The 25989-nt window shown below is 48.4% G+C and overlaps 1 protein-coding gene across 3 annotated transcripts in view; it reads right to left on the reverse strand.

Moving 5' to 3' along the window:
- LYST (lysosomal trafficking regulator) overlaps window positions 1-25989 on the reverse strand; it is a 4348576-nt gene that overhangs the window by 2490328 nt on the left and 1832259 nt on the right. For all 3 annotated transcript variants that reach the window (XM_086927077.1, XM_086927076.1, XM_086927078.1), the window contains one exon: window positions 22262-22880. In XM_086927077.1, coding sequence (XP_086783203.1) covers window positions 22262-22880 — 619 coding nt within the window. The remainder of the gene's footprint in view (window positions 1-22261; window positions 22881-25989) is intronic.

A 25989-nucleotide genomic window follows, 5' to 3' on the forward strand; every position in this document is an offset into this window, starting at 1 on the left:
GTGCTCACAGGAGACCGTGCTAAACACTGGGGCCCGCACTACTGGCCATCAGATATGTGCCAAGCTCCAAACCCTTCCTCCTCAGCAAAGACACTTGGAGTCACCTTGAATAGTGATCTTTCACTGAAAACACAAGTAGGCCAGGTGGTCTCCAAGTGTTTTTTCCAGCTCAGGAAAATCCAGAAGGTCCAGCGCTTTTTTACCTCGGAGGCCATTATCAAGGTGGTGATCGCCACTGTGCTCTCCCACCTGGACTACGCAAACTATCTACCTAGGCCTACCCCTCTACCTGCCGAAGCGCCTTCAGATGGTGCAGAATTACGCTGCCAGATTGATTCTGGCCCAACCCAGACGGCAATCGGCCACGCCATTGCTCAGGAAACTTCACTGGCTCCCCATGGCCCAACGTTGTTCCTTCAAAACAGGCTGCATGATTTTTAAATCCCTCCGTTGTAAAAGCCCTAAATGTATTGATAAACTCGTCATGAAGCATATTCCTTCTCGCAATCTGCGTTCAGCCCACCTGGCCCTTCTTGAGACACCTTCCTTTAAACGCAAGCGTTCTGGGGCTGCAGATTTGCCATTCTGGCTCCTCGCCTGTGGAATACCTTCCCCCTTGAGATCCGGTCTTGTACGGATCTCAAGTCACTCAGGAAAGCATTAAAGACCTGGCTCTTCAGACAAGCGTATCAATAATTCCAGCACGCATTAAACCCCAGGTCACGTTCTCTGTCTTTCATTAGCGCCAGGAAACCAACCGGTGGCAGTGCGCTTAACAAATTATTTTTAACATAACATATCATAACATGTTGAGAGCTCGGGATACCAGACTCTTCGTGCCCAATCCGGAGCCACAAAAATGACTTGGGCCCGGTCACGCCTGATCATCTTCAGCACTCTGTGCAGAAGTGGTATAGGCGGAAAGGTGTACAACAGACTGCAACTCCACTCACGATGAAAAGTATCGCCTAGCGAGTGCCGCCTTGGAAATTCCAACAGGCAGAATAGCTTACATTGCGCGTTCTCTATGGTGGCAAATAGATCTAACCAAGATTCTCCCCACTGTTGAAAGAGACCTTGCACCACCTCGGAGTGAAGGCGCCTTTCGTGATCCATCATGCACCTGGGGCTGAGTTTGTCCTCCCTGGCGTTCAGAGAATCTGCCAGGTGTTGAACCACCAGTGATATGCCCTGATGTTCCAGCCATGTCCAGAGGCGGAGGCCCTTTTGATATAGGGTTCATAACCCCACCCGCCCTGTTTGTTGCAGTACCACATGGCGGTGGTGTTGTCCGTGAACACCTGCACTACTCCGTCACTGACATCATCCAATGACAGTAACCGCGTAGCTTGAAGCCGGGCATCCCTTGTGAACCTTAGGAGTTGAAGACTCGAAAAAAAAGTTGAGAAAAAGTCAGTCAAAAAGTGACTGGAGGTACCGCTCTTCTCGGATCTGCGCTGGCTGGCACAGAAAAAGAAAGAACTCGCGTCAGCCGCGAGGGCAGCGTCTAAGTACTTACTGCGACGTCATCCTGGCAACCACCTGCACTACTCCTGCCCGGACAGAGGGAAGGAATGCTTTCAGTGCAAGACGAATCGGCCGGAGCTCCAGGAGGTTAATGTGGAGCCCAGAATCTGCCGGAGACAAGAGGACTCTGATCTCCGCCTCTCCCCCGATGCCAACGACGGATGCGGAGCTGACCGATGCCACCTTCCGACGTGCAGAGGTACTACAGATGAAAAAACTTTCCCGATCCAGTCTGACACCTAGGAGTAACTCTAAGGTAAGGAATCTAGAACTAACATGTTTCTTTCAGATCTGTAAAGGTATTCAAATGAAATGGCAAAACAAGCTGCTTTACAAAACAAGCTGCTTTACACTCCTTCAAGATAAGCCTTAAGGCTGCTTTCCATAGCTACTGTGAGAAGGTGGCCTGATATGCAGTGCTCACTATTCTAGTGAACACTATGTATCAGTCCAGCAACCCTTATTGATGATTGGTTGTAAGTCAACCTTATAGACCAGCTATCCTAGTAGCGTGGATACGAGCAGTCTAAGGCTAAAGACTCGAGAGGGCGTGTTAAGCCAGCTGTTATACCACACATATACCCCTTGAACACCAAGTGAAAGGACACCACACAAGTGTTATGAAAATAAACAGTGTATTTATTAAAATCACAACAGCCCTGTACTCTTTATGAGGACAGGGTACTAAGCACAAAACAAAACTCTTACGAAAATACTTAAGTTAGCACAGTATATACAAATGCCCGAGGGGCACGGAAAACCATATACTCTGAAAGTGGAATGCGAAATTACTAGCAGGTAAGTACAGTACTAATGGGCTTTGGAATCGCTAGGACTTGACTATAGAATCGTTAGATTACTTCTAGGAGACCCAGGGGACTCGGGTGCAGAGTGTGCACTCTCACGCGTGATGCGGGACAAAGTCTATGGTAGCTAGATTTCACAGAGTTAGTGTTCTTGGGCGAACCCGACCTGGTAGGAGGAAAACGAAAGTGGATTCTGACCCTTGGATAGTGAGGCTATGCTGGGGCACCGAAATGCCGAAGTTACCTAGCCCAGGGGCTGCAGCTGCATAGGTCTCAAAAGACGTCGGGAATCCTCGTAGACGGACCAGGAGCCTGGAAGAAAGATGCTGGCAGGCGACCAGTGAAGAGAGTTCGAAGTGATCCAAGCCTGGATCTTGAAGATAGATGACACCTGAAAGCAGAGGGGACCAAGTTCGTGACTACTAGCCAGTAGTCAGGTGGTACCAGGAGGGCACCGGATGGTAGTCACCTCGACTAGGTGAGTGGGCGACGCTGTGCTCTGCAGATCTCACGGACCAGGAGGCGTTGTCGGCGACCAGGATGGAGGAGCGAGCTGTCCCACGATGGATGAAGCTGTCGGCGTCGCTGGACCCAGGATTGGGCAACAAAGCCTTGGCAAAGTCAAGCCCACGCGGTGGACTCAAAATGGCGTCTGGAGTGGACCAGGAGGGTCCGGGGTGCTTCTCTTGGAGAAGGAAGCAAGGGCCAGTCTGGAGCAACCAGACCAGCAGCAGTGATGTCGTCGGGCGTCATGAAGAAGGCCACAAGCCAGCCGGCTAGTAGCCACACAGCGCGGTGAGCAGGCAAAAGCAGAAGGGCCCCACGCAGATCGTGGAGATGCTGGAGGGCTGATCTTCGGTGCTGGAGCTGCTCAGGGTTGGGGCTTCTCGGACCCCAAAGCACTCACCAGTGGAGCACACGGTGGGCTTGTTGCAAAGAAGTCGTGCAGTCTTGGCGATCGTCGGTCCCTCGAGGTCTCGTCGCACTCACGGTTCTCACCTTGGCTGTAGAGGTGAGTAGAGGTCAGAGGTGCCAGGGAAGCCGGGTCTCGTCGAGCTGGGCAGTCGGATTCCGGAGGATGGACTTGCAGCAGACCGCAGTGTTCTTAGGATGGTGCCTGCGGATGCAGGGTGACTACTCCTTAGCCACAAGGGAGAATCTTGAAGAAGAAATCTTGATGTCCTTTCGTAGAAAGTCGTGTCTTGATTCCAAAGATGATCTAATTTGAACAGGGGGCTCGCTCCTATCTTTATACTAAGAAAAGGGGCTGACCCGGTGACTAGGTCCTGCCTATGGGTGGGACTAGGAGGGGGGTGGTTACACCCCTCTCCCATGCCGGACTTTCCCCAGGCCAGGGGCTGGTGTGCCCCTGGAACTGGTTCTGACCGGCCTATGCGTAGTGAGCACCGGGGTGCCACTCAGCAGTCACCTTCCTGTAAAGCCCTGCCTACCCAGGATACACAAAACCCTGTCTGGGACGGTGCTAGCACCGGCCTCGACAGGAAACCCTTTGTCCAGGCTCCCCTCGCTGGAAGGACTCCCAGCTGCAGGGTGTCAGACTCGTGTCTGTGGTGGCAGCATCCATTTTGTGGAGCTGAGGCTTCGTTTAACTTTAACCGGGGTTCACAGTTACATACATGTCGTGTCCCTCTAGAAGGGTGGAATGCTAACCCCATCGCCAGAATTGGCGAGGGGTTAGTATTCCAATTCGTATGACACCTTACTCGACATGTTTTGATAAAGCAATACCAAAGATAGCATTTAACCGCGAGGATTATAATGCACTTAAGAGTATATGGTATGCGTTATCATGGAACAGCTATTAGGACTTGGTTCCGCAAGCTGCAGACAGGCTCAGCTCATGCCAGAGCACCATCTCACACGATTCCAAGCACTCTGCCTTCAGGATTGTCAAGGCCTGCCATAGGAGTGAGTGATAGGAATCTGTGTGTCCATTTTTAGGGTTAGATATAGGTATACTATATCTACAGCAAAGGGTGATTACACGACTTTGCCCCAGCTGTCATGCAGCCAGTTGTGTCAAATTTAGGAGGCCAGCCATGGGTGGCATAATACATGCTTCAGCCCCTGGTAGGCCCTGGGTACACCTATGCCCTGAGTTACAGGGTCTGATAAGGTGGCCCAGTACCAATTGGTAAATGCACCTAGGGTACATGTTGTAATTTAGAGAGAGAACAGCCAGGCTGTGGGTCTGATTGGCAGGCCCACAGCCAGAGAAAGTCGTAAACCAGTGAAACAAAAGCAAAAAATCTGGGTGATCATAGGATTGCAGACCCTACTCTCCTACAGCTACCACTTTGAGAGATTTCAAAGATGACCAAAGACCACTAAAATCACCAAAAGGGTTGTCTTGATTAGTACAAGGTGCATCACTTAAATAAGTGTGCACTGTATACTAAGCCAGCCTCCTACACCCTAACACCAAAGTCGAGTTTGGGCACAATTTACATTTAAAAGCAGTCCTGCAACAGAGGGCTACTTTTAAAATGACCTCAGGCTCTCAGCAATGCACCCATGCAAGTGCAGAAAGGGCTGCTGGCCCCCAAATTGCCATGTCCTATTATACACTCGGAACAAAAAGGTTGTTTTAATCCCCCTGTCCTATTACGTACCAGGGACTTATAGGGTAGGTCATGCCAATCATATGGGTACCCTAATCTGTCTAGGTGTTTTCACTGTATTTATATTGTGTTTCACCATAGCACTGTTCCTGGACCTGCCTAGCAGAGCCCGGGATACAGTCAGTCAGTTACCACCAGTACCAATCAGCAAAAAAAGGGGAAAAATGGGGGTGCCCTGAGCACAGGAGGACTTTGCAACATGAGAAATCTGAAAAAAAGTTTTCATTAGAAGTACCTATTAAAAACAAGCATTGGCAAAGCCAATAGGTTTTGCCTATGCAAAATATATTGGCTTTGTCAATTATTATTTTGTGCATGTTGCATAGCAGTTCAGCTACTATGCAACATGGCTTAAAGTAAAAAGGCTAAGGGTGAGAAAACTGCAGTAATGTAAGAAATCAGTTGAAATTCCAGCATAACTCGGATACCTGAATGCATGTTAAAAATAAAACACAAGAGTTCTTCTGCAACTCTAGAAATCAGGAGATTCTGAAACTAGAGAGCAATTGGGCAAGGGTCACTCCCATTGGGGGCCATTTTAGCAAGCTCAAAATGATTTTTTGTTTGTTTTGGGGAGCAACCTCTTAGTCAAGTTTTACCCAGTTAATCGATTATCGCTATTTCTAGGCTGAAACAGACCCTCGCCAGGTCCAGTTTCAATGCTTTATGACTTTTACAGCATAGTTATTAGTTTAGATATTCTGAGCGGCTAACACATGACCGAGTTTCACAGACAAAGCGATTTCAGCACATAAAATCCAACGTAGGTCTTCTTGCCTTTGTTTTAAAGTCACCATTCTTTATAACGTTTCATATACACAAAGGGCCAAGCCGCCCTCTATGAACAAAGTCGAGTCCTTGTCTCATGGCGGACAGCGAGCCGAGGGCTCTTGAAGCAGGGCTGCGATGAGACATGCGTCTGACTAACTGACAGATCACGTTAACCCCTTGTGTGCTCATGAAAAGCTGAGCTCGTCATGGCACTCAGTCACCGTGTGCTGACGACGAGCTCCGCTCGTCATGGCACCCACGGGGGAAGCGCTGGCACTCACCCTGTGGGCGGTTGATCAGCGTCTTTGCACCGGGGAAGGCAGGGGAAGACCTTCCCCTGCCTTCCCTGCCCCCCTGCATCATCAATGACGTCAGTACGCTGTCGTCATTGGAGGTTCCCCTTAATTCACCGACGCACAGGAAGCCATTTGCTTCCTGCGCGTCGGTGAACTAACAGGTACGTTTTGGGGCTGGGGAGGGGGGATTTCAACGAAAGAGGCATCGGGGGAAAAGAAAGGGTTTTCCTTTCCCTCGATGCCTCTTTTAAGCAATCCTGCTGCACGATCGTGCAGCAGGAAGGCCCACTAGCGCCAGGGATTTTTTTTTAAATCCATGCCAGTGTTTGTTGGTTGGGGGAGCGGCCCCTTAGGCAATTTGTTTATTTTTTTTAAAAAATCGGCCGTAATTTACAAATGTGCTCAGGAGTGGCCCCCTTGGGCAAGGGTCACTCCCATGGGGGCCATTTTAGCAGCAAGCCCACAATGTTTTTTTGTTTTTGTTTTGGGGAGCAACCCCTTAGGCAAGGGTTGCTCCCCTTTTGGGGAGCATCATTTTTGCTTTGTTTGCCCACAGACAGGGCCAATTGAATAAATGTAGTGGGGAGTGGCCGCTTGGGCAAGGGTCACTCCCCTTTGGGGGCCTTTTTTCAGTATGCCCATGATGTTAGGTTTCGGTTGGGGGAGCGGCCCCTTGGGCAAGGGTCGCTCCCCTTTCGGCTTTGTCTGTCCCCTGGTGGGGGGGCAGATTTAATTTTTCATCCATATTCATGCTTTAGCTCACTCCACCACTCTAGTTCAGACATGGCCATATGCAAATTAGGCTGACCCTGTGCCTCATGGGAACAGTCCAGCCCGAACTGCCAAGCCATATCTTCCCTGCCCTGGAAACAACCATCCTGGGACCGGTTTCTGGCTAATCAGCCGCCATCAGCCAGGCTAGCTTGAGTCTAGTGGCAAAGTGAGCAAGGGACCCACGTCTGAGCATACCCTGCCAACTTAGGGCAATGAAAGCGCACAGGGTCAGACTTATTTGCATATGTTCAAGTCTGAACGGGGGTGGTGGAGTGAGCTAAACAATGATGATGGATTAAACCAAGATCAGTTGACGAGGGTGAGTGTTAGATTTGCTCAAGCGCTCCGCTCATCATTCCCTTTGGTATCACTTTGAGGGGCAGTTCGTTTTTTTTTGGTTTTTTTTGTAGGGCCACTAGGCCACCAGGGTTTATTTTTATGTTAGGGAGCAGCCCCTTGGACATGGGTTGCTCCCCTTTATGGGAGGATGATTGTGGCCATTTCTGCCCTCTTTGGGTGGCAGAGTAGCAGTATGTGTTTAGGCTGATCTGCCCACTAGACACCAGAGTTTTTAAATTTTTGTTTTGGGGGGTGGCCTTAAGGGCAAGGGTTGCTCCCCTTTTACGGGGGTGAATATTTAATTTATACTGTTAGGCCCACATACCCCTTAGCTTGGCAGGTGGACTGGTGCATTATTTGCATATGAGATTGTAATGATTTTTTTCTCCTTTTAAATCTAGTGTAAAGCTTTTGATTCCTGTTTGCGGTTTCGACAGTGGTTGTTCTGCAGTTTTGCGTAGTTGCATTTTTTTTGGTAAGAAAAACATTTTTGTTGTATGTACTCCAAATGAGTAATATTGTAATGTTATGATGCATTTTTTTTGTAAGTGGTGTCATAGTGGCAGCATATTTAGTTAGTGTTTTGAGCATGAAAATCTTTGTGATGTGTTTTGCATTGTCCTATGTGTAATTTTATTTTCTTTTTCTTTTTTAGTGGGATATTGTTGATCCATACTGTGTCTGTGCAGAGTATGTGGTGGTGAGTTTAGCTGCTTCTGGCAAGTGAAGGGTATCGTTTTGGAGTGTATAGGTATTTTTGATAAAGGTTCATTTTATTTATTACTTATTTTACAAAGTATTTGTTGTTGTTGACTTGTTTGACAAGTTACCTTTATTAGTAATCATTAGAGAAGTGTGGCTCAATGGTTAGAGCTGCAGACCCTGATGCAGAGGTCTAGCCCGGGACCAGGGTTTAATTCCTGCCTCGGCGGGTCTTGGGCTCAATTTCCGCGGACCTGATAATTCTCCCCTTGGTGCCTATTCTAATCATGGGTCCCACTCTGCAACTCTGGGCAATAGCTTGTTTAATCTCCACAACAGCCCCAACAACGCTAGGATGCCTGGCTTCACCTTGGGGGCGCCCAGGAGTGGGCACTTGGCTCACTGGAGAAGTGGGGCTCACTGGTTAGAAGGGGCAGACCCTGAAGCAGAAGTCGGCCCGGGACCAGGGTTCAATTCACGACGCGGCAGGGTCTTGGGTCAATGTCCGCGGACTCGATAATTCTCGCCTAGGTGCCTACGCTAACCATGGGTCCCACTCTGCAACTCTGGGCAATAGCTTGCTTAATCTCCACAACGGCCCCAGCAGCGCCGGGGATGCCTGGCTTCACCTTGGGGGTGTCCTATCACAGGGAAAGCCAGGACGGGTTCCCCAGCGGTATACAGCGCCAGGACACCACGTAACGAGGTAACAGTGCGCTTTACAAGTATACATACATTACACTTCACAGGGAAAAGCCAGGAAGGGGTCCACAGCGGTATGCGTACAAGCGCCTGAGATACCCCTTCAGGGGTCGATTTGGTGCGCCATACAAATAATACTACATTTACATTTACATTATGGCTAGCCGTAGAATGACTGCTCAGCAGTTCAAGTTCAAGTTCGGGCATTTGTATAGCGCACTACTCACCCAGAGGGTCTCAAGGCGCTAGGGGAAAGGGGTTCATTATTTGTCTAATAGCCAGGTTTTAAGTTCTTTTCTGAAGGAGATGTGGTTCTGAGTAAGGCGGAGGTGGGTGGGGAGTGAGTTCCAGGTCTTGGTAGCCAGGAAGGAGAAGGATCTGCCACCCATGGTGGATTTTCGGATGCGCGGGACTGCGGCGAGGGCTTGATTGGACGATCTTAGTTGGCGGGTGGGTTTGTAGAAGGACAGTCGAGTGTTGAGGCATTCGGGTCCTAGATTGTAGAGGGCTTTGTTGACCGGAAGCCAGTGGAGGTCTTTTAGATGTCCGGTGATGTGATCTTGGCGAGGGATGTCTAATATGAGTCTCGCTGACGCGTTTTGGATGCGCTGGAGTTTTTTCTGTAATTTTGCTGCAATTCCGGCGCATAATGTGTTACCATAATCCAGTCGACTCGTGACCAGTGCGTGGGTGACAGTCTTTCTTGTTTCGAGGGGGATCCAGCGGAAGATTTTTTTGAGAATGCGAAGTACGTTGAAGCAGGAGGAGGTTACTGCGTTGACTTGTCTGGAAATGGAGAGAGAGGAGTCTAGGATGAAGCAGAGGTTACGTGCGTGGTCTGTGGGTGCTGTGCCCAGCGCGGAAGGCCACCAAGAGTCGTCCCAAGCTGAGGGGAAGATCCTAGGATGAGCACCTCCGTTTTGTCTGAGTTGAGTTTTAGGCGGCTATGTTTCATCCATTCTGCTACTTCTTTCATGCCTTTGTGAAGATTGGTTTTGGCGGCGTTGGGGTCTTTGGTGAGGGAAAGGATTAACTGGGTGTCGTCGGCGTAAGAGATGATGCTGAGGTTGTGTTGACGCGCGATGGAGGCGAGAGGACTCATGTAGACGTTGAAGAGGGTGGGACGGAGTGAGGATCCTTGAGGTATGCCGCAGATGACTTCGGTGGCCTCTGAGTAGAATGGGGGAAGTCGGACTCTGAGTTCTCCCAGCGAGGAATGAGATGATCCAGTCCAAGGCTTTTCCTTGTATGCCGATGTTGTTGAGGCGATGTATAAGGGTGCTGTGGCAGACTGTGTCGAAAGCGGCGGATAGGTCGAGTAGGATGAGGGCCACTGTTTCTCCGTTGTCCAGGAGTGTTCGGATGTCGTCGGTCGCTGCAATGAGGGTGGTTTCGGTGCTGTGTTTGGCTCGAAACCCGGATTGAGATGGATCAAGGGAGTTGTTGGATTCAAGGAAGGAGGCGAGCTGGCTGTTGACGGCTTTCTCGATGACTTTGGCCGGGAATGGGAGGAGGGATATGGGTCGGTAGTTTTTAAGTTCAGAGGGGTCTGCTGTGGGTTTCTTCAGAAGGGCGCTGAGTTTAGCGTGTTTCCAGCTTTCTGAAAAGGTGGCAGAGTTGAACGAGCAGTTGATGACATCACGGAGATGGGGTGCGATGATGGAGTCAACTTTGTTGAGGATGTGGTGAGGGCAGAGGTCGGTAGGCGAGCCAGAGTGGATTGAGTTCATGAGGCGAATGGTGTCTTCAGTGGTGATTGGGTTCCAGGCGCTGAGGTTGTTAGTTGGCAGAGTAGGACCTGAGGGGGGTGGGGAGGGTTGATCGCTGGGAGAATTCTCGAAGCTGTTGTGGATGTCGGCAATTTTGTCGTAGAAGAAGGAGGATAACGGGTCGCAGAGGTCTTGGGAGGGAGTGATGTCGTTAGATGCTGCGGTGGGGTTGGTGAATTCTTTGACGATGTTGAAGAGTTCCTTGCTGTTATGGGTGTTGTTGTTGAGACGATCCTTGAATGCTGATTTCTTGGCGGATCGAATCAGTTGGTGGTGTTTGTGGGTGGCTGTCTTGAGGGAGGCCATGTTGTCGGAGGTTGGGTTTTTTCTCCATATCTTCTCCAGGGTGCGGCATAGCTTCTTGGATTTTTTAAGTTCGTCATTGAACCAGGGAGCCTTTTTGCTGGCTGATTTCATCTGGTGCTTTTTCAGGGGTGCTAATTCGTCAGCACTGTGGGTAATCCATTGCTTGAGGTTGGTGGCCGCTTGGTTTGGGTCCATTGAGAGGGTGGGGGGGTTTTGGTTGAGTGATGTGAGGAGTTGGTCGGAGGTGATTTTGTTCCAGTTTCTCCAAGGAATAGGTTGTGGACGGTTGTGGGTTAAGGTTGTTTTGTAGCTGAAGTGAACCGCACTACAGCTCTCCACTGGACGGATCGTCCAGTGGAGAGCTGTAGTGCGGTCGAAGGAGATGTGCTTGCTGGAGATGAAGATAGGGTCGAGCGTGTGTCCGGCTGTGTGGGTGGGGGTGTCAACAAGTTGTTTGAGTCCGAGATTGGCCAAGTTGTCCAGAAGGGTGGTGGTGTTGCTGTCGTGTTTGTTTTCAAGGTGGTAGTTGAGGTCTCCTAGAAGAATGTAGTTCTCGGAGGCGAGGGTGTGTGGGCAGACGAAGTCCGCGATTTCATCGCTGAATTGAGTGCGAGTACCTGGAGGCCTGTAGATGAGGGTGCCTCTAAGTGTGGTCCTGGGGTCGGTGTGGATCTGAAAGTGGAGATGTTCGGCAGTTGCAAGATTGTCGTCGGAGCTGGTTGTGATTTTGATGGTGTTCCTGTGGATGATGGCGATGCCACCTCCTGTTTGATTGGAGCGGTCTTTTCGGATAATCTTGTAAGTGTCCGGTATGGCTATGGCGATGTCGGGTGCAGATGATGTGTTCATCCATGTTTCAGTAAGGAAGGCGATGTCCGGTGACGCAGTGTCGAGTAGGTCCCAGAGTTCTGTTGCGTGTCTGTGGACCGAGCAGGTGTTGATCAGGATGCACTTTAGGCGGTTAGAGTCGGAGCTGTGTTTGGGGGACGTGGGTTTGGAGGGGGTCCTGAAGCAGTTGAATATGCAGGAGTGGCAGGCGAATGGGCCGTGAGTACGTTCTGGAGTAGCTTCGCAGCATAGTGGTGAACGTCCGGGGTTGAGGGCGAGGAGAGTAGTGGCATCATATGTGATTCTAGAGGGTTGGGTGCGGCGGGGACCAGGGGGACAGGCGCTGGGCGCGGTCCGGGCGTAGACGGGCTAACCTTTGGCGCACCTTCGGCGCGCATGGGGCGCGATCGCTGCGCGTGAACGCTGCGCACAAATACATCTGACATATATGGATAGGGGGGGGGGGGCGAGGGAGGGTCAGCTGGGAGGCGGGGCGGGCTGTGGAGGAGGTGCTCAGAGGCAACAACAACAAAGATGGCGGCCCGAGAGTTAACTCGAGGTAGGCAGGGTCAACAAATGGACATCAAAGGCTGCACAACTATCAGGCAATGCGGCGTGCAGTACAGATAAACACAGTACAATAAATACACAAATAATGCGGGCATCAATCAAAGCGCAGCGTTAAATATAATCAAAGCGATACAAATGGCAATTTTAGTTGATAGAGGCACTCGCGCTATAGCGCTATGCAGTTAGGTGGCGCTATGCAGATCGTAACAATGCGAGAGTAGGAGGCAGGGAGCGCGGGTACGATACCAGGCAGGAGCTGTGGTGAGGGAGCGACCGCTTCTGAAAGCGCCAGAGGGGTCACAGCGCTTACGGGGCTGGGAGCGGGATGTGTAGTCCGTGGGAGGGAGGGTCAGCTGGGAGGGAGGGTCAGCTGGGAGGCGGGGCGGGCTGTGGAGGAGGTGCTCCGAGGCAACAACAACAAAGATGGCGGCCCGAGAGTAAACTCGAGGTAGGCATGGTCAACAAATGGACATCAAAGGCTGCACAACAATCAGGCAATGCGGCGTGCAGTACAGATAAACACAGTACAATAAATACACAAATAATGCGGGCGTCAATCAAAGCGCAGCGTTAAATATAATCAAAGCGATACAAATGGCAATTTTAGTTGATAGAGGCACTCGCGCTATAGCGCTATGCAGTTAGGAGGCGCTATGCAGATCGTAACAATGCAAGAGTAGGAGGCAGGGAGCGCGGGTACGATACCAGGCAGGAGCTGTGGTGAGGGAGCGACCGCTTCTGAAAGCGCCAGAGGGGTCACAGCGCTTACAGGGCTGGGAGCGGGATGTGTAGTCCGTGGGAGGGAGGGTCAGCTGGGAGGCGGGGCGGGCTGTGGAGGAGGTGCTCCGAGGCAACAACAACAAAGATGGCGGCCCGAGAGTAAACTCGAGGTAGGCATGGTCAACAAATGGACATCAAAGGCTGCACAACAATCAGGCAATGCGGCGTGCAGTACAGATAAACACAGTACAATAAATACACAAATAATGCGGGCGTCAACCAAAGCGCAGCGTTAAATATAATCAAAGCGATACAAATGGCAATTTTAGTTGATAGAGGCACTCGCGCTATAGCGCTATGCAGTTAGGAGGCGCTATGCAGATCGTAACAATGCAAGAGTAGGAGGCAGGGAGCGCGGGTACGATACCAGGCAGGAGCTGTGGTGAGGGAGCGACCGCTTCTGAAAGCGCCAGAGGGGTCACAGCGCTTACGGGGCTGGGAGCGGGATGTGTAGTCCGTGGGAGGGAGGGTCAGCTGGGAGGCGGGGCGGGCTGTGGGGGAGGTGCTCCGAGGTAACAACAACAAAGATGGCGGCCCGAGAGTAAACTTGAGGTAGGCAGGGTCAACAAATGAACATCAAAGGCTGCACAACAATCAGGCAATGCGGCGTGCAGTACAGATAAACACAGTACAATAAATACACAAATAATGCGGGCGTCAATCAAAGCGCCGCGTTAAATATAATCAAAGCGATACAAATGGCAATTTTAGTTGATAGAGGCACTCGCGCTATAGCGCTATGCAGTTAGGAGGCGCTATGCAGATCGTAACAATGCGAGAGTAGGAGGCAGGGAGCGCTGGTACGATACCAGGCAGGAGCTGTGGTGAGGGAGCGACCACTTCTGAAAGCGCCAGAGTTGGTATGCTTCTTGAATCTTCAGTTGGTATGATTCTTGAATCTTCCTCTGAGCCGGATTATGAGACTGACTGCGTCTGAGGGAGAGGGATGGAGGGGAAGATTCTGGCAGTGAGTTTTCTCTCCACATGAAATCATCAGATGATGAAGGTTCTCTCAGTGCAGATGAAGCGCCTGTTTTAGAGGAGGATACTGCTGTGCCGATGGTGCAAGAGGCGTCTGGATTGCAGCCTGAGGCTGCTAGGCTTCCTACTGGAAGGGCTGAACTCTGGGTTGATCCAAACATGGTGCAGCCGGTGTTGCCTTCCTTTAGTGGTGATGCAGGGTGTAGAGTGGATTGTGAAAATGTTTTGCCTATACAGTATTTTCAGTTATTTATGGATGATATATTTTTGGGTGAGATTGTTGAGCAGACTAATGTGTATGCTGAACAGTTTTTGAGGGACAACAGTGACAAACTTAGGTCCCACTATGGAGCTACCCGGTGGACTCCCACAAATCTGGAAGAGATTAAGAAGTTTTTGGGTTTGACTTTATTGATGGGTTTGCTAAGGAAGCCGAACCTGGCTTCAAATTGGTCTTCCAGCCCCTTGACGGCAACAGCTATATTTCCTGCAGTTATGGCTCGTGATCATTATTTACTTTTGCTATGCATGCTGCATTTTGTTGATAATTCTTTGGTGTTGCCAAGCAGTCACCCTGACAGTGGCCGTTTTTTTAAAGATTTGGCCTGTTCTTGACCACTTTGTAGATTGATTTTCAGAGATATACATTCCAGGGAAAGAAATATTTATTGATGAGTCTTTGGTTTTGTTTAAGGGTCGTTTTGTTTTTAGGCAATACATCCCTAGCAAGAGGGCATGCTATGGAATTAAGCTGTATATGTTGTCTGAGAGTAGGACAGGATATGTTTTTAATTTTCGTGTGTACACTGATAGAGATTCCACTATTGACAACCCTGGTTGTCCGTCCACTTTTGGAGTTTCAGAGAAAATTGTGTGGGATCTTGCTAGAAGACTGTTTAACAGAGTCCACAATGTGTACCTTGATAACTTCTACACTATGGGGAAATCATTTAAGGAATTGTTTAAAGTGGACACTTTTGCATGTGGCACAATCCGCTCTAACCTCAAAGGTTATCCGAAAGAGCTTGTTTGCAAAAAACTTCAGAGGGGTCAGTGCAGTTCTTTGCGTAGTGATGAACTACTAGCTGTGAAATTTGTGGACAGGAGGGATGTGTACATGCTGACTATCATACATACTGAGAGTACTTCACCTGTGCCTGTTTGGGGTCAGGTTGCTGAAGTGCACAAAGCTGTGAGCATTCTAGACTACAATCAGCACATGGGTGGTGTTGACAGAGTAGATCAGAGGTTGGAACCTTACACTGCTATTCGGAAGGCTTATGTTTTGTATAAGAAGTTGGCCATTCATTTTTTCAACGTAGCAACTTTAAATGTTTTTATTGTGTTGAAGGAGTGTTCTCCTGCGTCAAAGTTGACATTTCTTCAGTTTCAGCACTCTGTGATAGCTAGCCTTGTTGTTGTGGAACAGGTAAGTGTTCCTAGATTTGGAGTGGTGGAGGATGTGGCTCGATTGAAAGATCCCCACTTTCCTGATTACATTCCTCTCACATCTACAAAAGACTTTCCCACTAGGAGATGTAGAGTCTGTTGGCGAAGAGGTTTGCGGAAGGAGACTCGTCTTTTCTGCCCCGGGTGTCCTTCTAACCCTGGGCTGTGTGTGCCTGCTTGTTATAGAGCCTACCACACGCAAAATAATTTTTGGGAGTATCCATGAGTGGTAAAGTGAACTGCCTGGTCTGTATTATTTAAAAATTTGTATTCCTTTTCAAGGTTGGCATTAGTGCAATGTATTTAGCTTCAGATTTTGTGTTAGTAGATTTGTATCTATTTGCAATGTGTTTGTGTTTTTTTGTTTAAAAAATTCCTAAATGTGATGGGGGTGTGTGGAGCCTGGTGCTTGGCTGGCGGTGTGCGTGGACTTGCGCTTGGCTGGCGCTGTGCATGGAATGGAGCTTGGCTGGCGGTGTGCGTGGTTTGGCGCTTGGCTGGCGGTGTGCATGGATTGGCGCTTGGCTGGCGGTGTGCGTGGATTGGCGCTTGGCTGGCGGTGTGCGTGGACTGGCGCTTGGCTGGCGGTGTGCGTGGACTGGTGCTTGGCTGGTGGTGTGCGTGGACTGGCGCTTGGCTGGCGGTGTGCGTGGACTGGCGCTTGCCTGGCGGTGTGCGTGGACTGGCGCTTGCCTGGCGGTGTGCGTGGACTGGCGCTTGACTGGCGGTGTGCGTGGATTGGCGCTTGGATGGCGGTATGTGTTGACTGGCGCTTGGCTGGCGGTGTGCGTTGATTGGCGCTTGGCTGGCGGTGTGCGTAGTTTGGCGCTTGGCTGGCGGTGTGCGTGGTTTGGCGCTTGGCTGGCGGTGAGCGTGGACGTTGCCTCACAGCGGTTTGAGGCAACATCAACATTGTCTATCAAAAAATGTTTTGGGCCCTTGCCTGTCGCGGGTACTTGGGCCTCCCACACCAATGAGGCATCATTTTTCTCGGGAGACCTGACGGAACGCTGGGTTATAGGAAATTTGTGTGAGCCTGGTGATGCCACACTTTCCCACACATAAATGTGTGAAAAAAAACAAAATCAGCTAAAATTGAGGTTTGCAAGGGATTCTGGGTAAGGGAACGTTGGGGGATCCACGCACGCCATACCTCCTTGAAAGCCCCCGGGTGTCTAGTGTTCAGAAATGTGTGGGCTTGGTAGGTTTCTTAAAACCGAGGTGACCCCCCTTGCAAAAGCAGGTGGTTTTGAGATAGGCAATTTTGATGTTGCCTCACTACGTTTGAGGCCCTTGCCTGTCGCGGGTACTTGCGCCTACCATACAAGTGTGGCACCATTTTTATCAGGAGGCCTGGGGGAACGCTGGGTGGTAGAAAATTTGTGTGAGCCCAGTGATGCCACACTTTTCCACACAAAAATGTGTGAAAAAACAGATTTTTTAAGCTAAAATTGTGGTTTGCAAGGGATTCTGGCTAAGAAAACGTTGGGGGATCCACGCAAACCATACCTCCTTGGAAGCCCCCGGGTGTCTACTTTCCAGAAATGTGTGTGTAGGAGAGTAGGGTCTGCTATCCTATGGTCACCCCACATTTTTGCTTTTTGCTTCACTGGTTTTCGACTTACTGAGGCTGTGGGCCTGCTAATCAGACCCCCAGCCTGCTGTTCTCTCTCTAAATTCATGATACATGTACTATAGGTACATACCCCAATTAGAAATGGACTCCTTGTCAGCCCCTGTACCATGCACTATAGGTGCTCAGGGCATAGGTGCCAACAAGGCCTACCAGGGGCTGCAGCATATCTTTTGCCACCCATGGCTGGTTCTTAAATTGACACAACTGGCTGATCACTCAGCTGGGGCAAGTAGGTGTAAATCACCCCTTGCTTAGATATAGTATACCTATATCTAAACCTATATCTGGGCACATATATACCTGTGAGTCACTCCTATGGCAGGCCTTAACAATCCTGGAGGCAGAGTGGGTGGTTTTATGCGAGATGGGACTCTAGAAGGAGCTGAGCCTGCCTGCAGCTGTCGGGACCAATTCCCTTAGCTGTTCCGGGATAAAGCCAAACCATATACTATTAAGTGCATAATAATCCTCGCGGTTATATGTTAACTTTGGCTTGGCTTTATCAAAACATGTCGTGTAAGGTGTCATACGATTTGGAATACTATCCCCTCGACAGTCCTGTCGACGGGGATAGCATTCCACCCCTCTAGAGGGTGAAGACATGTTACTTTAGTAAAACGCGGTTGATTTTTAAAAGAGCCTCAGATCAACAAAATGGATGCTTCTACCACAGACACAAGTCCGACCTCCTGCTGCTGACCGAAACTCAGCCGAGGAGGACTGGACAAAGGCTTTCCTGTCGCAGGGAGGTGTCACACCACCCCAGACAGGAGATAGTGGATTGTAGCAGGGAGGTTTGAAAGAAACCAGACACTGCCTGGGGAGCACAAGGCTTCCCCTTGCATAATCCGGTCAAACCGGTTCTGGGGCATCCCAGCCCCAGTCCCAGCGCGACCCTGGACAAAGGGAAAGGGGTGTAACCACCCCCTTCCTGGGTCCCACGCATAGGAGGGACCTAGCAGGTAATCCAGCCCACCAGATTCGAATAAGAGTGGGAGCAGTGCCAATGCAACTTAGATTATCCTGATGAAACATAAGAAACGAAACTCTGGACCCTTCGACATCCTACTTGACGTAGAAGACTGAAGAATCTCCCTTGTGGTCAAGGAGTGACCACCCTGTGCAAATAGGCACCATCCAGCACCTCGACGTCTGCTTTGTTGCAGTTCCCGCTGGAACTCGAGTGACACAGATCGACAAGATCAAGCTTGCCTGCCTTCTATCAGCCCGATCCACAGTCCCTGCAGAGCTGAGACCCGTGGAGGCGACCGGAAGCGTGGGGCCCGCCATCTTGAAAAGACCACGAGACGCTGACCGTGCAGCCCACGAGCGACCCTCGAAGCTGTGCAACGGGGTTTGAGAAGCCCCAGCCCTGAGCCACTTTTGCACCGAAGTTCACCCCTCTACACTCACCGAGTGCTGCGTTCACCGAGTGCTGCGTGGGGCCCTTCTGCTTCTTTTGGCTCAACGCGTTGGCCCGGTCACTCGCCCGTTGGCTTGTGGCCCCTGTGTCGACGAACTACGAAATACGACTTGTGATTCTGGTTTCTCCAGAGTTGCACCCACTCCTCTGAAAAGGAGCACCCGCTCTGACCCCCGCACTTCTCCTTCACAGCGCCTGCAGCCTCTTCAGCTCCAAGCACCATCAACCTCCGTGACGAAACCTGACACTACTTCGACCATGTGCACCCGCTTCCTGTGGGTGAGGTAACTCAGCAACGCCGGTGTTCCCACACTGGTACACACCTCTAGGGTCTGTGTCTAAAGTTTTATCCTTCTAGGTTGAGCGGAAGTATCCTTAAACTCTAACTTTGTAACTTTTACGCACCATTGACTTTGCATTGGTGCATGCCTGCGCTTTGAACGCTGCACCCGATTCCCGACTTCAGCATTGCTAGTCCCGACCAATCCCAGCGATTCTCTAGGCCCTAGGCCTAACCACTGTTCGATTGGTATCTCTTATACCACTTTCTTAATATATGGTTTGAGTGGCCACCCGCCCTCCTCCATAATTGTGCAACTTTCATATGTTATACTGTGCTTTTGTTTAAACGCTTGTGCCCCTTTACTCATAAAGAGTACTGAGGATTATTTTGAGTAATAAATACATATATTTTTATAATATATACTTGTGTGGTGTCCTTTCATTTGATATTACAGGATTGTGATTGGTAAAACAGCTCGCTTAACACGACCTCTTGAGTTAAGCCTTTAAGGCTGCTTAGTCCATGCTACCCCTAGGATAGCTTGTCTAATAAGGTTGACTTACAACCAGACACCATAAGGGTTCTTTGGACTGATACAAGGTGCCCCCAGACTTGGAGACATCATATATCAGGCCAACTTCTCACAGTGTGGGTTTGGTAGGTTTCCCTAGGTGCCGGCAGAGCTAGGGTTAAAAAACTACAGCTAGGCCCTTTACAAAAAAAAGGGTCATTTTTCACTGCGAAATTGAGGTGTGACCACGTTGCGCTTAGTGCCGTTTCCTGTTGCAGGCAGTAGGCCGACCCACACAAGTGAGGTACCATTTTTCTCGGAAGACTTTGTGGAAGGCGGGGTGGAAGGAAATTTGTGGATACACGCAGATTCCAAAACTTTCCTAGGTTTCCCAAGGTGCCGGCAGAGCTAGGGTACAAAAACTACAGCTAGGCACTTAGCCAAAAAAGGGTCATTTTTCACTGCGAGATTGAGGTGTGACCACGTTGCGTTTTGCGCCGTTTCCTGACGCGGCCACTAGGCCGACCCACACAAGTGAGGTACAGTTTTTCTCGTAAGACTTTGGGTAACGCAGGGTGGGTAGAAATGTGTGGATCCACGCAGATTCCAACACTTTCCACCACTGAAATGTGGGAAAAATGTGGCTTTTTTGACAATTTTTAAGGTTTGCAAGGGATTCTGGGTAACAGAACCTGGCGACAGGCAGTCAAGTCACCCCATCCTGAAATCCCCTCAGTGGCTAGTTTTAAAAAATGTACAGGTTTGCTAGGTTTCCCTAGGTGCCGGCAGTTGGGTTTTGAGCCCTTCCGGTCGTGGACATTATGCCTACCCACACAAGTGAGGTACCATTTTTATTGGGAGACTTAGGGTCTGAAAAATGACCAATAATTCTCATGCTAGTATGAGTATTCCCAATTTTGAAAATGTGCAAATATGTACTGTTTCTAAACTCTATAATTTGTACCCATTTCAGAAATACATAGGTGTCTTTCATACCGATTTTTCCATGTATACATTTTCACACAATAATTGCTATATACCCGGTACATAATAAAAAGCCATTGCAAATTGCTACTCAGTTTTTGACTCTGGGTTCGTCTGGTTCTTGGTGAACCTACAAGTCCTATATATCCCCCCAACCAGGAAGGTCCAGCGGATGTAACGGTTTATTGCTTTCAAAGAGCTGTCATAATTACAAGAAGTTACAGGTGAAAACGTTGACACAAAAGGCTGTTTTTTTCAACTAATTTTCAATTTTTCCAATATTTAACTGTTAGTTTCTATAAAGAAATGGATCTACACAAATGACCCTTTTCTGAATTCGGAATTTTGTCTACTTTTCTAAAATGTATAGCTTTCCAGGATTCATTATTGCTTTCATACTCATTTTTACCATTAACTGGAAGGAGGCTGAAAGCACTAAAAAGAGCAAAAATAGGCTATGTCCCAGAAAAATGCCAAAACTGTGTAAAAAATGATGGTTTTCTGACAAAAGACTGTCATTCCCTAAAAGCTGGGAAAATGGTGACTTCAGTCCCACAAACCCTTTTTTGATAACATTTGCAGGGAAAACCCCAGATGCTTTCATTTGTAGCCCGTTTTCCCAATTTTTCTGAAAACGAACATTTTGTTGTATTTTGTCTAATTTCTGGGACCCCTCCAAGAGAATTCACAAACCCTGGGTACCTTTAGAATCCCCTTGATGTTGGAAGAAAAAGACGCAAAATTGGTGTGGATACCTTATGTGGTCAAAAGTTACAGGGGCCTAAGTGGGCACTACCCCAAATAGCCAAAAAAAGGCTAAGCACAGGAGGGGAAAAGGCCAAGCAGCGAAGTGGTTAAAAGTGAAAGGTGATTAATGGTGTGACCTAAAATAGGACCCTTAGCCCTCATATGCTTCAGAGAGGCAGGAACAGCCCCACATTAAACAACAGACACAAGGGTGGGAGGTTAGGAGACAACTGACAGTGCTGTGGGTGGGCAAAACACAAACAAAAGTGGGAGGAAGGTGGGAGTGCAGATGGAGTGCTTGTTCATAAATAAAGCAAGTATAAAAAACAAGCTTGATACAAAAAAAAAGATGTCTGGCTCTGCTTTGAAATGCATTTTAATTGTGTGTTCCAAAGGCATGCCAGCCATCTTATATGCTGATCTTTTCAATTTTAGTAGAGAATGTAAAGTAAGGGCAAGAGCACGGACCTTGAAGCTCACAAACATGGTTCTAGTCTCAGCGTGAGGATGAACATTCTGTAATTCTGGGCAAATTACGTTTAATCGCTCTGTGCCTGTGAATGTTTCCATGGAACTCGTGCCTGTGCTTGGATTTAAAGTAACTTCAGAGTTACATCCTACTCAGACGGTCCAGTTTTATACTTACATGAGTTTGGTTACAGAACATTGCTTGTCATTTACTTTAATTCAACTGATACTTATGTAAAGCGCTCTGATACATTCGGGTCGAGTTAGAGCTATCTTAAATTCATAAAATGAAAGAACAAACAGCGGGGGTTGGGAAACAAATACAAAGGAGTGTGGAAAACAACAGCAAAGAGATTAGGTGAAGGGTAGAGGACGAGAGTAAAATCAGATGCAGCTACCAAACATGCTTGCTCATAGATAAAGTAGGTCAACAAAAGTGGATGAAGAGGGGTACTTGGGCCAATCTCCACTCAAAAGAAAAAACACACAAATAACAGGAAATAGCATGCGGCAACCAATAGAAACGGAGGAAAGGTAAGTGGCAAGCACATGAACAAATGAAAAGTAAGGGTGAGATGTAACCCCCTTTTAAGATTTATATTAAATACAATAGATTTCACATGCACTGCGAAACCTACCAGTTGCAATTCAAGCGAAATAAATAACCAAAAAGGTCAAATCCAAGTGTCCCTGTCATGTAAGAGTTATGTGTGATAGTTTTGGGGGCATCCATATACAGATCTGACTTGTGGCATCATTGGTCCTATGTCAGTCGCTTAGGGATTAGGAAAATACACAAAAACTAAAACTTTCACCAGATATGAACAGAAAAAAGTGCCCATGATCTTTGTGCAAAGAAACACCCGCAAAGAGATATTTATGGAAAATCAAAGTTCTCAGGACAGGCTGAATCACACATTCCTACTCATATTTGATGTTTTGAGATCAAAAACAACTAAATAAATACCTGTCCGGTGAAACAAGTGTACAAGCTTTCTTTCCGGAAGACGACGACTGTTGAAAAACTGCTTTTTGGTATGCAATGCTTTGGCTACAAACAATGGTGGATGGTCCACCTTGTGCATGAAAATTGGATCCCATGCTTGCAAAATTACTCTTACTTGAGCTAAAAGAGTATATCCCTTTAAGATAACCAGAGTGAAGTAAAGGCAATTCATCTGAAGCACTTTCATCAAATGATGACTGTTCTGGTTCTGCCTTCATGTTTTTGACTGGCAACAATAGGCGTTCCAACTGTTCTTTGGAATCAACAACAACTTTAGGATGAATATTTTTTTGGGACGGGCAAACCGTTTCTGTTGACTGGCAAATGTTGGAAAATATCTCTTCATTCATTTTCTGTAAAGTCTCCGGCCTTTCTGCATTATGATTATCTTCATGTATAGAAACAATAGAAGTGTTTGATACACTTTGTATATCTTCAGCGCTTCTGCTCATGGGTAATCGGGCTCTCCTCGAATGCACTTGCAGTGAAGAGACAGGAAATATAGGCAGACTACTAGAACGCTGTCGCTGATATGCAGTGAGACCGAAGCCTTGAGAATTCAGCAGTGAAGATTTAGTTCCTAGGATAATATAAAAATAGAAAGCAGCACAAATCAATGTTATTCCATTACTATTGCCTAATAAATCAGTATACATATTATGAATCATCTTTATTTTATTAGCTACTAACAAAATCATGACGAAGAAAATTTGCACACCTAATCATGCAAAGAAAATAAATGCTTGGAACTTTAGGTGTAACCAATCAGAGTTTTTTTAAAAACTTTGTTTATTGAGGTTTTCAGAACAAAATACAGAGGACATACCAACATATCCGGATCTTCAGAAAAAATAATACAGAATTAAATGAAAATCAAAAACAAATGTAGTAAACAACAGATACTGGCCTCAGTGGCTTCCTACAGCCTTGCAGGGTTAACAATACATAATTCGAGTCTTGGGTGCGTCCATACAATATACACATCATTGGAACATGGGTGTGGGTAGGCTTTACACTTTGCAATGATGTATCCCGTGGGAGAACACAACAGATTCGAAACCTAAGAATCAGGGGACAAACAGTGTCCGACAAGTTCTATATGCGAGGTGTCAAAGTTACACAGACAACTAATAAACAGGTAAAGAGGAATAGCCCTTGCCCATGCCCGGCAAACCACCACAGACTGATATCAAGGATTTCCAACAGTGTTTCCGGGTGTGGGGGAATCCGCTCTGGCTCTTGCCCATTGTAGAAAGGGTTCCCAGATGTTCCGGGGCCTGGAGGTTAGGGGCATCAATTCCCAGTAAATACCCAACTGTGTGTGCCCATAAGTGACATCTGATAGCCATGCATCGAATTTAGGTAACTTCGGTCTGCCCCATCGAACAGCAATCTGCGCCTCCGTGCATAGAGCAGTAGAAGGGCATGCAGTTTCCGCTTCTGGGGCAAAGTGTTGCATACAAGACCCAGTGGACCCAAATGTGGGGTAGGGGCATCAGTCCTCCCAACTATCTGATTTACAGCGTCAAATATTTCTCGCCAGAAACCAACCAGTCTAGGACAGTCCAGGCAATGTGTAAAAATGAAGCAGGTTCAAACCCACCATGTAACGGCGATGTGTGTCATTAAACCATACCAATGCAATGGAATCTAGGAATTCTTGCAAGTGCTCTGGGAGTGTCGACTGAGTGGCAGTGTAGGAGTCAGAGTAGAAGGTACTAAACTCTTGTAAGACCTCTGCTTGTCCCGTGGTGGTGTGTCCATTAGGGTTTTTGATCGTGTGTATGAAATTTGTGGATTTGGATTTGCGAATCATTCCCGCCAGTGTGCGACCTGGTCTGTCCCCCTCCCCATACTGTCTAGCCTCAGCGTATTTGCCTAGAAACTTAAGTTCTCTCTGGGCCTCTTCTGCAAATTCCAGTAGCTTACCTTTCAACTCCGCCGTTACCTCAGGACTGGGATTAAAGCAGAATTGACGTTCAAGCTCTCTGCTGTGCCCCTCAAGAGTTGCTATGGTATCCCTGATGGCCTTCAGAACCCCAGCCTGCCTAGCTATGCATTTCCCCTGTATCACCACTTTGAAAGCATCCCATAAGGTCGCGTCAGTAGTCACCGACCCGGAGTTCAAAGCGAAGTAGTCTGTGATCAGTCCTAATCTCCTCTTTAAATGCGTCATCCAACAATGCATGAGGGGGAGTCTCCAATTGAATGCACGTGTAGGTGTATCAGGCAGTGACAGCACAAGCAGACACGGGCCATGGTCCGACAGAGAACGGGCCAGGTGACAGACTTCTGTCGTCCAAGTGGCAATATCTGAGGATACCAGCCAGACGTCCAGTCTGGACCAGGCCGCATGCTGGCTAGAGATGCATGTCCCTTCCTGTGTGCACGGGTGTCTGACTCTCCAAATGTCGAACAGATTGCCCTCTAATATGAGGTCGTGAAGGGCCCTGCATGCGTGTGGGTGTAGCGGCCGTGGTGCACCTTTGCGGTCTAGAGTATCATTTAATACAACATTGAAGTCCCCACCTCAGATGATGGTAGGACAGTCCATAGAGGCTATCCGTGCCCAGACATTCCTAAAGAACTCAAGCAAGTCCACATTCGGCCCGTAGATAGCAGCCAACACAACTGGTCTACCACCCAGGCGGCCTTGAAGCACTATGTATCGCCCTTCTGGATCAAGATATACCTTATTCTCCCTCCAATCCAGCCCCCTACGAATAAGTATTGCCACCCCCTTGCATAGTTGGAGTAAATCGCAGAGTGGACTCCCTCCCATCTACTGTGTTTCAGTTTCGATGACTGTTGTGAATTGAGGTGAGTTTCCTGTAGGAAACAGATGTCGATGTTATGTCTCACTAAGTATGCATGAATCAGACGCACCTTCCTGCTATTGTTTAGTCCCCGTACATTCCATGTTAGGATCTTAATTACTTCTGTATTCGCCCCCAGGAGAGTCTCGCTACGAGTGTGTGCATACCCACCACCCAATCACACGTAATCCAACTGTGCATCCCAATGGTTAACTCAGAGCCCAGAGACCGGTACAATACAAAACACCGAACTGCCCCCACCCAGGGCTGTTTGTTTAAATATTCAAGACACCCCCCACCCACTCCAACCCCCCCAATCAGGCTGTGTCAAATCCCCCCCATGTCCACCTAAAAAGTGGGTAAAACTGAACTTAGGGAAACACCCCAGGAGGGAGCACAAGCATACTCCCCTGTTCACACAGGGTGGCTGAGGGGAATGTAAACGCAACCGCAATACCACAGGTGAATTCTTACAGGTTATGGTGTCGCAGGTAAATAAGGTGCGAGGAGGAATATCGCCAATAAAGCGGACTAACAGGAATATTAACAATCAGATCTTTGAGTCATCCTAACCAATCAGAGTTTAAAAGCGGCTATTCCACTTCCAAACTTGCTACAAGGTGGACTTGTGGGGCTTTCTCTGAAAATGCTTGCAAGAAATAACATCTCCAGAAGCAATATATAAGTGGTGAAAACATTAGAGATCAAGGTGCTAAGCCAGGAATGAACACTGAGGGTTTAGGAGCTTTAAATCCAGATTGTTCCTCTCTATTCTGCCCGCCTCAGGAAAAACAATCATTGGCAATGATAACCGGTCTGCTCTTTTATTTTCACACACACACAGACTCGTACGTCTTTCAGACAAAATCCCAC

This window comes from Lissotriton vulgaris, chromosome 6 (assembly GCF_964263255.1).
Source record: "Lissotriton vulgaris chromosome 6, aLisVul1.2, whole genome shotgun sequence".
NCBI classification, from domain to species: Eukaryota; Metazoa; Chordata; class Amphibia; order Caudata; family Salamandridae; genus Lissotriton; species Lissotriton vulgaris.